This window comes from Prionailurus viverrinus, chromosome C2 (assembly GCF_022837055.1).
Source record: "Prionailurus viverrinus isolate Anna chromosome C2, UM_Priviv_1.0, whole genome shotgun sequence".
NCBI lineage: Eukaryota > Metazoa > Chordata > Mammalia > Carnivora > Felidae > Prionailurus > Prionailurus viverrinus.
In genome coordinates, this window is record NC_062569.1 from 37,674,187 (window position 1) to 37,688,898 (window position 14,712).

The 14,712-nt window shown below is 35.8% G+C and overlaps 1 protein-coding gene across 3 annotated transcripts in view; it reads right to left on the reverse strand.

Moving 5' to 3' along the window:
- Positions 1 to 14,712, reverse strand: part of ATR (ATR serine/threonine kinase) — a 104,648-nt gene that overhangs the window by 38,996 nt on the left and 50,940 nt on the right. For all 3 annotated transcript variants that reach the window (XR_007155561.1, XM_047874592.1, XM_047874593.1), the window contains 6 exons: positions 12,993 to 13,108; positions 11,225 to 11,345; positions 9,729 to 9,866; positions 7,344 to 7,554; positions 4,536 to 4,714; positions 459 to 623 (listed from right to left, as the gene is read on the reverse strand). Coding sequence is in view for 2 of the 3 variants with exons in the window: in XM_047874592.1 (XP_047730548.1) it covers positions 459 to 623; positions 4,536 to 4,714; positions 7,344 to 7,554; positions 9,729 to 9,866; positions 11,225 to 11,345; positions 12,993 to 13,108 (930 nt within the window). In the remaining variant the exon portion in view is untranslated. The remainder of the gene's footprint in view (positions 1 to 458; positions 624 to 4,535; positions 4,715 to 7,343; positions 7,555 to 9,728; positions 9,867 to 11,224; positions 11,346 to 12,992; positions 13,109 to 14,712) is intronic.

Consider the following 14,712-nt stretch of genomic DNA (forward strand, 5'->3'; position numbering starts at 1 on the left):
AAACAGGAGATATGTTAACACACCCCCATTTTAATTATAGCTTAGTATTTCTAAGGGACCATTTCAGAAATTCATAAAGGTTGGTAGGGGGCATATAAAATCTGAAAATGTTTCCTAGGCTGTAGAGAATAATTGTTATTATTAAAAAATGTATGTCAAATTGATACTTTTAATTGCAAACAAAAAGTGTATAAATTTTAAAGCAAATGAGCACACATTAATATAAATATACTCCTCAACACACATCATTCATTTGGGGGATTTCTAAGGTCACAGAAATTTGGCATGGGAAGAGATTTTTGAGATCCTCTAGCACATGTCTAATTTCATCAATCAGGAAACTCAAGCTCAGAGATGATTTTTTCCAGACACTAGTAGAGACAGTATTGAAACAAAGGTTTCCAGAGTTCCTTGTTCAGGGCTCTTTTCATTATGTTGCCTTTCATTTATTATCTTACCTGGTCTGGTTCTAGCTGAATAGCCCTGTCATAACAAGCAGTGGCATCCCTCAGTAAGCCAATGCTTTCATGTTCAAGGATCTGTTCTTTCAGAGATGGTTCTGCCTTTCGAAGTGCGCTTACTCCAGCCACTCCATCAGGTTCATGCATAGCAGCATACAATTTCTTTGTTCAACCATTAAAAAACAATCAAATAAGAGAAAAAAACACAACTGGAACTAAAATTGTAAAACCCCCAGTTTATGTGAATAGAGCACATGAGAATTTTTCTCAAAGCAACAGTAAGTATTTGCTTCAAGACAGATTTCACAGTAAAATTATAAACTTATTTACAAACATTTTATTATCTTAACACTCTTGTTCCACTTAAAATATAAATCTACATTAGTAATTGCTATTGATGAGAGTCACAAAGAACTTTAAGGTTCTGAACTCTCTTTAAATACAACTTATGATAAATTCTGTTGAATACAGTTTATAAGTGTTTGCATTTTAAAATTTATAAAATTTTTAAACAAGTATTTTATTTTATTTTATTATTTTTTTTTAATTTTTTTTCAACGTTTATTTATTTTTGGGACAGAGAGAGACAGAGCATGAACGGGCGAGGGGCAGAGAGAGAGGGAGACACAGAATCGGAAACAGGCTCCAGGCTCTGAGCCATCAGCCCAGAGCCCGACGCAGGGCTCGAACTCACGGACTGTAACATCGTGACCTGGCTGAAGTCGGACGCTTAACCGACTGCGCCACCCAGGCGCCCCTAAACAAGTATTTTAATATACTGATAGGGAGATGCCTCAAATCTGAGTTCGAAGGAGATATTCAAGTTGAAGATAAAAATTTGGGAGCACTTAGCACAAAGATGTCCTTTAAAGGCAGGGGAAAAGATGGCATGCTCTAGGAAATGAATAGAAAGAAGAGAAAGGGTCAGGGTAGGAGACGGGAGTACTAGTATATTACTAGGCAAAGAACTAGCAAATAAAACTGAGAAGAGAAAGCAGAATAGTTTATTCTTTTTTTGTTTTTTTTAAACATTTTTTTTTAACATTTATTTATTTTTGAGAGAGAGCGCGCGCGTGTGAGCGAGCATGAGCGGGGGAGGGGCCGAGAGAGAGGGAGACAGAATCTAAAGCAGGCTCCAGGCTCTGAGCTGTCAGCACAGAGCCTGACGCGGGCTCAAATTCACAAACCGCGAGATCACCTGAGCGGAAGTCAAACGCTCAACCGTCTGAGCCACCCAGGCGTCCCGAGAAAGCAGAGTAGTTTAAAGGAACCTGGGCAATGTGATATCCCAGAAGCCATGAAATAAAAGCAAACGTCTTAATGAAAAAGGAGTGATCAAATGATTCTGTGAAATTAAGAAAATGAGAACTAAGAAGCATTTATTGGATTTGGCAATATAGAGGCCACTGATTTTCTGAGTAAGAGTAGTTATCAGTGGAATGGAGATAGAAGTCATGTTGGGATGGTCAAAAAATGAATGGAAAGTAAAGTAAATATAGGGAAGATAAACAGTTCTTTTCAAACTGGCTATGTAGGGAAACAGAGAGACGGGAAGTATCTGAAGGGGAATTTAAGACCAAGGTAATTATTAAAAATTAAGATGGGGGCGCCTGGGTGGCTCAGTCAATCATCTGATTCTCGATTTTGGCTCATGGTTGTGACAGCAAGCTCTGTCTAGGGCTGGGAGTGAAGACTGCTTAAGATTCTCTGTCTCTCTCTGTTTCTGTCCCTCCCCCTCTCCCACTCACTTGTAGGCATGTGAGGAAAAAAAAAAAATTAAGGGAAGATACCAGAGTATGTCTTTATACTCGGGTTGAAGAAGATAAATTACTGATTTTAGAGAAAGCAGGAATATCTGAAGGACTGAAATAAAGAGCACAAGTAGAAGGATTGAATTTTGACAGGAAGGGATCCTTCAAGAATAACAGAAGAGAAAAAAAAATGATATGGTGCAGAAGTCAGTGTATTTTCAAATTTGGTAGACATTTGGCTTCATTTTCTTTTCTTTTTTTTTTTAAGTTTATTTATTTACTTTGAGAGAGACAGAGACAGCGTGAGCAGGGGAGGGGCAGAGAGAGAAAAAGAGAGAGAGAGAATCCCAAGCAGGCTCGGCAAGGTCAGCACAGATTCTGACTCAAACTCATGAAACAGTGAGACTGTGACCTAAGCTGAAACCAAGAGTCAGATGCTTAACTGACTGAGCCGCCCAGGTGCCTCTGGCTTCATTTTCTTAATGACAATAAGCAAGATTACCAGTTAAGAGTAGGAGAGGAAACAGAGAAATGAGAAGATAAGAAATAATCATCTTGAAGAGCAGGAAGGTAGGCTATTAAAGAAACACAGGACTGAAGGCAGTGTTAAAGAGTACTGCTGAAATCTCAGATTATAAACTTAAAGCAAAAGTAGTTCAAAACCCATTGTGTGATTTTTCTCCAGCAATGTTCAATTGCTTAAATGCAGACACTGAGAAAGCAGATGGCTTGAGTTTATCCAGGGATGGTATTTTACAAAGTGAGTATCACACAGTGGGTGAAAAGACAAGGGAGTTAAACATCTTTGTAAGGGAATGAATTTAATAATGAAAATAGACTCAAAGCTAGACAAGGAGAAAAATAGGAGGAGGCTAATATTCATCCAAATACTACAAAGTACTGGGGTACCTGGCTGGCTTAGTTGGAGGAGCATGTGACTCTTGATCTTAGTTAGGGTTTTGAGTTCAAGCCCCATGCTGGGCGTGGAGATTACTTAAATGAATAACTTAAAAAACAACACTACAAGCTACTAATTTTTAAGTTTCTCACTGCCTTTTGCTTTTCAACTTGGAAAAAGTCTATCAATTTTGACTTTTTTTTTTTTTTTTTTTTTTTAACAGGGAGAGAGAGAGAGCATGAGCAGGGGAGAGATGCAGAGAGAGAGAATCCCAAGCAGGCTCCATGTTCAGCATGGAGCCTGACACGGGGCTGGATCCCATTACCTTGGGCTCATGACCTGAGCCGAAATCAAGAGTCAGATGCTCAACATACTGAGCCACCCAGGTGCCCCTCATTTTGGCCTCTTTTTTAATCCCACTGTATTAGCCCCATCTGCCTTTTTTCTCCCCTTTCCCTACACAATCAAAATTTTATCACCTAGGGGCGCCTGGGTGGCGCAGTCGGTTAAGCGTCCGACTTCAGCCAGGTCACGATCTCGTGGTCCGTGAGTTCAAGCCCCGCGTCAGGCTCTGGGCTGATGGCTCAGAGCCTGGAGCCTGTTTCCGATTCTGTGTCTCCCTCTCTCTCTCTGCCCCTCCCCCGTTCATGCTCTGTCTCTCTCTGTCCCAAAAATAAATAAACGTTGAAAAAATAAATAAAAAAAAAAATTTTATCACCTAAACCATTATTTCACTAGCACTGTCATGCCCAATTCCTGTTACAACCAGCACATCCCCCTTCCCACTCACCCCCAAATTCAGGCCCACATTTCTCATGAAAATAACAATGGCTTGCTTCCCTTGCATCATGGCTCTTTCAAACCCTCCCTCCATGAATGCCATAGTCATTTCTTCCATTGCACTTCCCTGGTTCAAATCACCTAAGAATTTTGGACAACTTAAAAGGTCCTCTATGTTTTATCTTTCCTCTGCCCAAATCTTTATCGTTCTTCTGCCATTCCCAAACTGACACTTTACTCTTTACCATACACCACGTTCTTTCCCAACTCCACACTTTTGCCAACTCCATATGGATGCCCCTGTTTGAAATATCTTGACCCCTTCTTTTACATATCTACCATCCATTCTTTAAGACCCAGCTTAGACAAGATCTCCAAAGAGCCTGTACTAATTCCTTGCTCACATATTTCCATCTCCCACCCCGCCCCACCCCACACATAAGTGCCTTTCCTCAGGGCACAACTAGTATTACACCAAACGGATGTTTATCTCTCCCCACTAATCTGAAAGTTTCTAAAGTGCTTATATCTAGTACCTAGCACAGCATCTAAAACACTCAATAAAATGTTCAATAAAATGAACGATATAAACATAAAAGATCAGCAATATTAAACAACATTAAGTTTAATGTATTAATTTCAAACCTGTAAAAATCCAAGATGCTCCTGAATATTTTGTTTCTTTTCTGTAATAAATGATTCAAAGTGCATCACAGCTCGTGTATATGCTTTGGAGCGAAAGGAAGCTACTGCCAGAGTATCCTGAGGTATGAGGTCTAGAAAACGAGTTACACTCTGATAGTCTTCATAATCCGCAGTAGATACTAGATTATAAAAAGACAATTGAGTAAAGACTTATAACATGAAATTTTAAAAGTGTCGATTTAAATTCCTATTTATTCATTTTAAATTCAATTTCATTCACTAAATAAGTTAACAGAAATGTATTAAGAATATCATGCTTAGAATGTAACTACCAGTAGGATGATTGCTCAAAGGATTCTTGCTCCAACTCCCACCATTATTACCTACCTTACCTTGGACAATTATTTAACTTATTTGAGCTTCTACTTCCCCATATATATAAGGGAAATATTAGAATTGTCCTTCCTTCTTTACAATGTTGTTGTGAGGATTAAATGTAAATCTGTATTATACCATATGATTTCATTCATGTGTGGAATTTAAGACACAAAAGAAATGAGCAAAGGACAAAAAAAAAAGAGAGGCAAACCACAAAACAAACTCCTAACTATAGAGAAGAATCTGGTGGTTACTAGAGAGGAGGTGAGACGGTGATGGGTGAAAGAGGTGATGAAGATTAAGGACTGCACTTGTTGTGATGAGCACCAATGTATGGAGGTACTGTATCACTATACTGTACACCTGAAACTAATATTACCTTGTATGTTGTAACTGGAATTTAAATAAAACTTAAAAAAACCCAAAAAACTAAACCAATGTACTAAATACTGAAAAGATACAAAGATGATACAAAAGATACAAAAATGAGTTATTTATTAATGATAATTATAAAACCACTAATAGTGTATAACAGTAGGGAAACAGCAGAATTATAGAAATAGCTTTCTTTTTAAAGTTTAGAATTGTTGGGGTGGGAGGGAGGGGAGGGTGGGTGATGGGTATTGAGGAGGGCACCTTTTGGGATGAGCACTGGGTGTTGTATGGAAACCAATTTGACAATAAATTTCATATATTGGAAAAATAAAATAAAATAAAGTTTAGAATTGTTAACAGGCTATTTTTTCCTATGTTGCTATGTATACAACAGCAACTACTTTAATGAAAATTCAAAGTAAAACACTTTAACACTTATAAATTTCTTCAAAATTTAAAGAATCAAGATGGTAAATTTAAAAGAAGTTATACGTAAAATAAGTCCTTGATTCCATCAAAATCTGTAGATCATTCAAATTATGAGAGATGTTAAAAATACTGTACTTTTGTTTTTGTTTTGGGGGGAGGGGCGGGGGGGAAAGGGGGAGGAAGGGGAGGGAGGGAGGGAGGGAGGGAGAGAGAGAGAGAGAGAGAGAGGGAGAGAGAATCTTAAGCAGGCTCTAAGTCCAGTACCCAGTGCTACATGGGGGCTTAATCTCATGACCACAAGATCATGACCTGAGCCAAAATCAAGAGTTGCACGCTTAACTGACTGAGCCACCCAGGGACTCCAAAGATATTGTACTTTTGAACCATTACAAATGTTACTCTTAAAAGCTAGTATTTCCCTTGCAATGTTAGTAGGAATAGTGATAAAGTTCAGACTTAGTTTTCCAGTGACATTTTCATGTGCAGAAACAGGAATGGACATGTAATTGTTAAACCAATGGAAAATATATTAATAACTAGCCATAGTCCTCAGAGAAACAATCCCGCAGATATTTGTTTGAAAGTCCAAAAAAACTGTTAGAAAAATAACAAATTCTTGTGCTTAACAACAGGAATGTACGTGGTTTCCACAGGTATATGAACAAGAGGGAGATGCTCACAAACTGAGGACTGCATAAGTGAAGGTCTCTTTAAGGACTGTTGGTCAATTTTTTCAATTAACCTCAAAATGTAGGCGGTAAAACATGACATTTCTATTAAAATTGCTGAGGTATTCAGAAGTAGAATGAGTCTAATTCTTAGCAAATGCTTCTATCCTAGGGGTAGGTGTTATTTTTAACTCTAATGAAATTCCACCTTAGTGGGAGCTGTAATATCACAGGGAAAAAAATGCACATGTTTGGTATAGCAGGGTGTGATGTAGTAATGCATATCAAGCATATTTGGAGAGTTCGCTGAATACCAAACACTACCAGAGACAGGAAAAACAAAAAAATAAAATGAATGAAATGAATAAAAAATGGAAAACAGAAATAGGCCATAAAATGAAATTAAATCTCTCTTGAAATTTAAAACATGTGAAAAAAACTGCAAAGAGTATTTCACAAGTGAAAAAGGATAACACTTTACCACATATATGTACATGTATGTATATGTGTATGTATATATATGTATGTGTATACACACACAGTACACTGAAGGGACACAGAGTAAATACACCCAATACACTGAGAAGACAGAGTAAATGGGTTAGCAGTGAGGAGTCAGTTACTAACAATATAAACATGTCATTTATTTCACACTGTACAATATATACATTCATCATTTCATTTAATCCTCAGTCTTCTAAATAAGATAATATTAATCCTATATTATACAATGGAAAATTAGGCACGTGTCTTTCTAAGGAAGTGAGAGTAGAATTTAAAGAGGTTTTCTGACTATAAATTCTCTTTTTCTCAGTGAAAAGGCTACCTTAGAATGAAAAAAGGTGTACAAGAAAACACAGGTCTCTAAAAAGCTAATGCTTAAATTACAGAACTGATACAGGAAGGAGTTAATTGGTTAATAATTAAGTGAATAAAATAAACACATGTTATGACTCACCTATTGAGTCTACCTTATCTCTGTTTGATTTGCTTTGTGGAAATTTCTCTGCATTCAGTGCCTGAAATTTGTGTCTTGCCCATTGTGTGAGATGGTCAAGCATGGAGAACACAGTCTGTGTACTGAGTTGACACAGATCAGATGCACTGTCTTGGGTATTTATGGTATGCTGATCATCATGCTTTAGAACTGCCATAATTTCTGCATAAACCTAAGAAGAACTCATTTTATGGTTAATAATAGGTCTATATACTATCATTTTACTACTATCTAACTTATAAGACAAAGTACTCTAAGGCAACTGTAAGTCAGTATTGGTAATTTTATACTCTCTAATAAAATTTTAAATGTACCTACCATATAACCCAACAATTCTATTTTTTGGAATATACCCTCAACACACACACACAAAACTCTTTCACAAGTAAGAATTGCCATGATGCTCACCATGGCATTGTAAAAACAAAAATTTGGAAATAATCATTATTATGGCAATAAACAATGGTACAAGTATAAAATTGAAGTACTATATTATACAGCATTAATTTTAAAAAGGGTGGTTCAATAAATATATATTGGTAAATAAAAAAAGAAAACAAGCAAGTTACAGAACAATTATCTACAATGATGCCATAAAAGAAAACCAAAACCACTCTTAGGTGGATCCTGAGAAACTTAATAGAAGACCAGGGGGAGGGGAAGCGGGGGGGGGGGGGGGGGGGGGGAGTTACAGAGAGGGAAGAAGGCAAACCATAAGAGACTCTTAAATACTGAGAACAAACTGAGGGTTGATGGGGGGTGGGGGAGAGAGGAAAGTGGGTGATGGGCATTGAGGAGGGCACTTGTTGAGATGAGCACTGGATATTGTATGGAAACCAATTTGACAGTAAATTATATATATATATATTAAAACACAATATAGAATAAAAAAAAAAAGAAAACCAAAACAGAACCAATTGCATTAAAAAATAAAAATGTTGTGGGGCACCTGGGTGGCTCAGTCGGTTAGGCGTCCGACTTAAGCTCAAGTCATGACCTTGCGGTTTGAGTTCAAGCCCCACATCGGGCTCTGTGCTGACAGCTCAAAGCCTCGAGCCTGCTTCGGATTTTGTCTCATTCTCTCTCTGCCACTCCCCCACTTGTGCTCTGTCTCTCAAAAATAAATAAATGTAAAAATTAAAAAATAAAAAATAAATAAATAAAAATAAATAAAAAATAAAAAGGTCTAAAAATATACACATTGGGGCGCCTGGGTGGCTCAGTTGGTTAAGTGTCCGACTTTGGCTCAGGTCATGATCTCACGGTTCGTGGGTTCAAGTCCCGCAGCTAGCTCTGTGCTGACAGCTCAGAGCCTGGAGCCTGCTTCGGATTCTGTGTCTCCCTGTCTCTGCCTCTCTCTCCTTCTCTCTCTCTCAAAAATAAAAATATACACATCAAATTAATATCAGTGATGACTTCTGGAAGTATGGGATCAGGAATGGTAGTCAAAGGGCACACTTTTACTTGTATAATTCAATTTTTACATTAAGAACATAGTAATATGCTCTTTATGCCATTAAAAATAATTATTAAAAAAAACTGCTATATGTATGTGGTTAAAAAATTAAACTTTACAAAATATCATAAAACAAAAAGTAGAGATGCCTAGGTGGCTCAGTCGGTTAAGCATCTGACTTCAGCTCAGGTCATGATCTGGTGGTTCATGAGTTCAACCTCTGTGTGAGGCTCTGCATTGACAGCTCAGAACATGGAGCCTGCTTCGGATTCTGCGTGTTCCTCTCTCTCTTTCCTTCCCCTGCTCATGCTCTGTCTCTCTCTCTCAAAAATAAACATTTAAAAAAAATTAAAAAAATAAAAGCAGTAGTAAAATATTCTCCTTCCCCTATCCTAATCCACATTACTGTTTACTATCAGTAATTTCTTATGTCAGTAAAACACTATCAGTAATTTCTTATGTACTCTTTTGTCAAAAAGTTCTATGTATACTGGGGCATATTAATATGTATATATTTTTTAATGTTTATTTTTGAGAGAGAGAGAGTAAGTGTGTGAGCTGGGGAGGGGCAGAGAGAGAGAGGGAGACAGAGTGCCTGAAGCAGGCTCTGCACCGACTGCAGGGCTCAAACTCAGGAACTGTGAGATCATGACCTGAGTCAAAGTAGGACACTTAACTGACAGGTGCCCCTACAATATATACTAATTTTCTACACTAAGCATTATATAATTCTTTGATCAATAAAAGGTTAAAAAAGATTTTCAGGCATTTAGACATGTACATACATAGCAATATACTGATATACATTTCCTAATATGTAGCTTTTCTAATACTAATTACATCAGACAAATGTTTAGACAAACAGAAACCAAATAAAAGGCATCTCTCACCTCCTGCTGATCTTCTTGATTACAACCCAACAAGGCATACACTAGAATATGTGGAAGAAGATAGATAGTCACTTTGAAATCATGTTTCATCATAATGCTACAGCAGGTGAAGATTTTACTGGCAAGATCATGCCGAACCTGTAAACCCAAATGGTTTAGGGACAGTTAAGTAATTTTATACATTTTATTCTATTGATTAATGTAAACACACACACACACACACACACACACACACACACACATACACATGAGATAATTTATCATTGCAGAGTGGGTATTCTCTTATTTAGAGGCATAGAGAATTTCAGACCACCACCTATTTGGTCACTCTAAATAACTCAAAGTGCCTGAACTGCTGCGACCCCTACAGACAATGTCAACCACTTCAAAATAAATGGCCTTCCCCGCCAACCATTAATTTATGGATGCATCATGTTTTGTTACAGATTAACCTCCCTAATTAGAGTATATTTTATTTAGCTAACATTAAATTCAGCATATTAACTCCTTGAACACACACGAGTAACCAAAATGTATACTCTGGGTCAGTACATTAAGTATAAGACTCACATTTTTAATAAGTAATAAACAGTGATTAACTACAGGAAAAAAATGAAAGAAACAGAAAACTAAATTACTTGGGATTACAATCAAGTTTTATTGGTATGCTCTAACCTTAGATTTGCCAACATTACTGGTCTCTTATAAAACTTAAAGATTTTTTTCCTTCTCAAATATAAACACCTCACTTAACAACAACAACAACCTAAGCTAAATTAAAGATTCCAGATCTGGAAGTAATTAATGCAATGGTATTCTACATTTCACATAATATATGGTCAGTATGTTCATAAAAACATGAAAAACTTTCTTGAAATTATCAGATAAAAATTATTATAATAATATTTTAAAAAATAGAAATATGAATTAAAAACTAAAGTTGTAAATTTTAAATATGCCTTAAGCATTTCTTGGAACACACAGAACCTTTCTGTCAGGCATGTAAAAATCTCATATTAGGAAAACATCAGAAATATACCTCTACTTTTTCATGAAGTTTCATTTCTTATAAATGTTTATTTTTATTTTGGATGAAGTTCAGATAATGTATCCTCTTTTAGAAGAAGCCACAGAGGGATGATATATCTTTTTACTATATAAAAAAATCTTTTTATTATGTAGTAAGCCTTCAAAATCCATTTACATCTTTTAAACAGTATCGTTTCACAATGTAAAATGAACAGACATAATATAATAGACATTTTGCAAAAAATCATACTAATGTGCTTGATAAAATAATTACCATTTTACCCAGAAACTAGTAACAGTAGAGAAACTGTTACTTTCTATTAGTGAATGCTTTCTACAAAAATGTCTATCACTATCAGCACAAATACTTCAATACCTACTATTTGTGCTACATATATTCAGATAGATGTTCTGGTTTCCTTTAGAATTTCTGTTCAGTTAACTAATTCTGATCAGAGTTCTCTTACCTTTGTTATAAGATAACCTGCCCAAGATGCTGACCATTCTGCAAAGTTATTACCTAATTTACTTAAGTAAATTGGCTTCTTTACTCCAGACCAATCTGTTGACTTCTGAGAACTCTTATATCTGTAATTTTGAAAATTTGTTTATTAAAAAGTATATAAATATATATCCACCTGTTTAGAACTTTAGTATAAAACATCTAAGAAACTATTTCAACTCCTTCACTGACTACTCCACTACTGCCTTGCCTTTATTCAAATATGGTTAAAGACACTACTTTTCCTATATCCTTAATAATGGGGTAGGAGATCATTCTTGCATACCCCAAGTACTTCAAAGTATTTGAGTGTGTCTCCTCCTACCTCTCAATGCTCCTTTTAGATCCTTCCAATTTCATTCTTGTGTAATAATGACTTGTTCCTTTGAGGTTCAAGACACCCAGACATACCATTCTTTGCTCTTCATTATGGGCATTCACCAAATTCAGTGATAATCAAACTCACTGATAGCTTTAGTACATCTCTCAGTGTTTTCTTTCTTTCCAAAGTCTACCACCCTGAGTGACTTCAGTGTCTGTCTATACCATCTAATCAAACTCAAACCTTCTCAACGACTTTCTCCTCTACTTCTTTATCAGAGCTCCCTTGTCAATACAAAGAAACTTCTTCACTTCCAAAATGAACTATTTAGATATCTTACTCTATAGCCCTAGTTTCCTCCTAAATTTCCCGTTACCCAGTTATGCTAACACATTGGCTCTTCATCACTGAGATCTTCTGTCCCTTGACCGTGCTAAACTCTCTTGATCTGTAACACCTTCCTTTCATTACCTCTTTCCTTAACCAGCTTGGTCTTTATGGTCCTTCACTTCAAGAACTCTCATTAATATTCTCTACCCACTCCTTTGCCCCACTATCTTTACCAGCTACATCCCTCTGTTTCTACATATAAAAGGCTCTAAATTTAAAAGGTTTTATGGGGTGCCTGGGTGACTCAGTCAGTTGAGCATCCCAGGGTCATGGGATCAAGCCCCCCAACACTAGGCTCTGTGCTGAGCATGGAGCCTGCTTATGATTCTCTCTCTCACTGCCCCTCTCCTACCCTGCTGCTGCTTGGGCTGTCTGACTTAAAAAAAAAAAGTTTCTAAATATAAAGAGGTAACTAGCAAACAAGGCCAGGCACTGTACCAATGTTCAAAGAAGTAAAATAATTTATACATGGTCACATATCTGATAAGCATGTGACCTAGTATACTTCAAATCATAGTTTCTAACTAAAATTAATTTATAATTTTATAGATTCAATCAGTGTTAACAAAATTATTAAAATTTAAAGAGATTACAATATACTTTTTTAAAAAGTAGAGGGAGAAAATATCTTCATGAGGAGGTGAAGGGTGAAAATCTAATCTCTAACTGGGGTTTACTAATGACTTTGGAACTAGCTTTAAATTTTTAAGTTTCTATATTAATTACACCTATCAAGAACTTAAACTCACATTTAATTTAAAGTAGATTTTCAAAGTATTACTGACTGAAACAGAAAAATCAATCCTTTTAGCTTTAATAAATTTTAAATAATTAAAATTATAGAATTTAACCAATGCGCAAACTGTAGTTTTTGACAAGATTATAGGCATATTCACAGTGGAAAATACATTATTAGACATACTGAAAATACTTTTAATGGTAAAAAGTTACATCAAAAATAACATTAATTTTATAATGTTAAAAACAATTTTACAAAAACTGTTTTAACGAGTGTACAGACCTAGTATTTAGATGAGGTTCCAGGATTTCCCGAACATGCTCAGGAAATCTCCTCCACAACTGGTGACCTGGGCCATCAGTCTGCATCTCTCTGCAGTCATAAATAGAAAGTAACTCCTACAAATACATATTTTACATTTGTAAATCTTCAGTGAAGTAGATAAACCTTTCTGATCATCAACATTCTACACATAATAGTTACAAAAATAATTTAAAAATATATAGAATTATAAAAGTTGTGAACTTACTTAGGACATGTATTTCAATGCTTAAAACCATTTAGGTAGCTTAGTAAAGGTCCCAAAGCTGTGGTAGTACTTGAACATGAAGGAAGTTTGTGTTCTATATATGTAATATATACGTGAAATAAGATTAAGAGCTTTGGAGGAAACACTGGAAATGTCTATATTTGCAGAAGTATAATTTTTAGAATTTAATCTTTTCTGAATTTTAATGAAAGCCACTACAAATCCAAAATAGTTTTAAAAATTCAAGGTATCTCAAATTCTAGGTATAAAGTACCGAGCTCAAAATTGTGAATTGGCTGGCTCAGTCAGCAGAACCTGTGACTCTTGATTTCAAGGTTGAGAGTTCAAAATCCACATTGGGGGTAGAGTTTACTTAAAAAAAAATTGTGAAAAAATGCAAACGTTAAAGACCACTTTACTATTCAAGCCCTCAAATTAAATGGTTATATTTTACTTTCCTGAAAATAAAACAAATGATATTTTATAAATGAAGACAAAAAATCTTTGGCTCTAGTATCAATATTCAAAACAAAACAAATATGTTAGGATATTATATCTTCTATCACCTGAGCCCTTTCAATTCCACTGAAAATGACCATATGTAATAGATGTACTATAAGAACTGTCTAGCAAAACATGTACTTTATACTTATATTAGTGTATTTTAGTAAAAGTAAGGAAATACATGAAAAATTCAAATACAGAAATATCCAGAACCCATTTTCATTTAATTTTAAAATATTTTTAGGGGCGCTTGGGTGGTTCAGTTGGTTAAGAATCTGACTTCGGCTCAGGGCATGATCTCATGCTAAAAGCTCAGAGCCTGGAGCCTGCTTCGGATTCTGTGTCTCCCTCTTTCTCTGCCCTTCCCCTGCTCATGATCTGTCTCTCAAAAATAAATAAATGTTAAAAAGTTTTTTTAAATATTATTAAAATTTTGTTTGAAGCCAGCTTTTTTTGATGTTTGGCAAAGTCACTCTAGTTAATAAAAAGCCTCTTTTAATTAGGGAGATCAGCAATTCTTTTTGGGGGTCACCATTTATACTTTCAAAAAGATCAATATACTTACAGTTGCAGACTTTGCTTCATATTTAATTGAAAAACACAGAAGGAATCCAAAAAGACCTCCACAACTTCCACCCACATACCTATCCAGCCTGGCATTATCAGCAGCAGAGCCCATACACTTTCTCTCCTCTTACTACAGATGACTTGCTTTTGTTTTTAATTAAGGCTACCCCTCCCACTTGCAAACTATACTCCACAACTCTTTGCCTATTAAAAATAGTATTCCACCCTAACTTTTTTTTTCCTTCCCCTCCCCCATGGTCTTCTGTTAAGTTTCTCAGGATCCACATAAGAGTGAAAACATATGGTATCTGTCTTTCTCTGTATGACTTATTTCACTTAGCACAACACTCTCCAGTTCCATCCACGTTGCTACAAAAGGCCATATTTCATTCTTTCTCATTG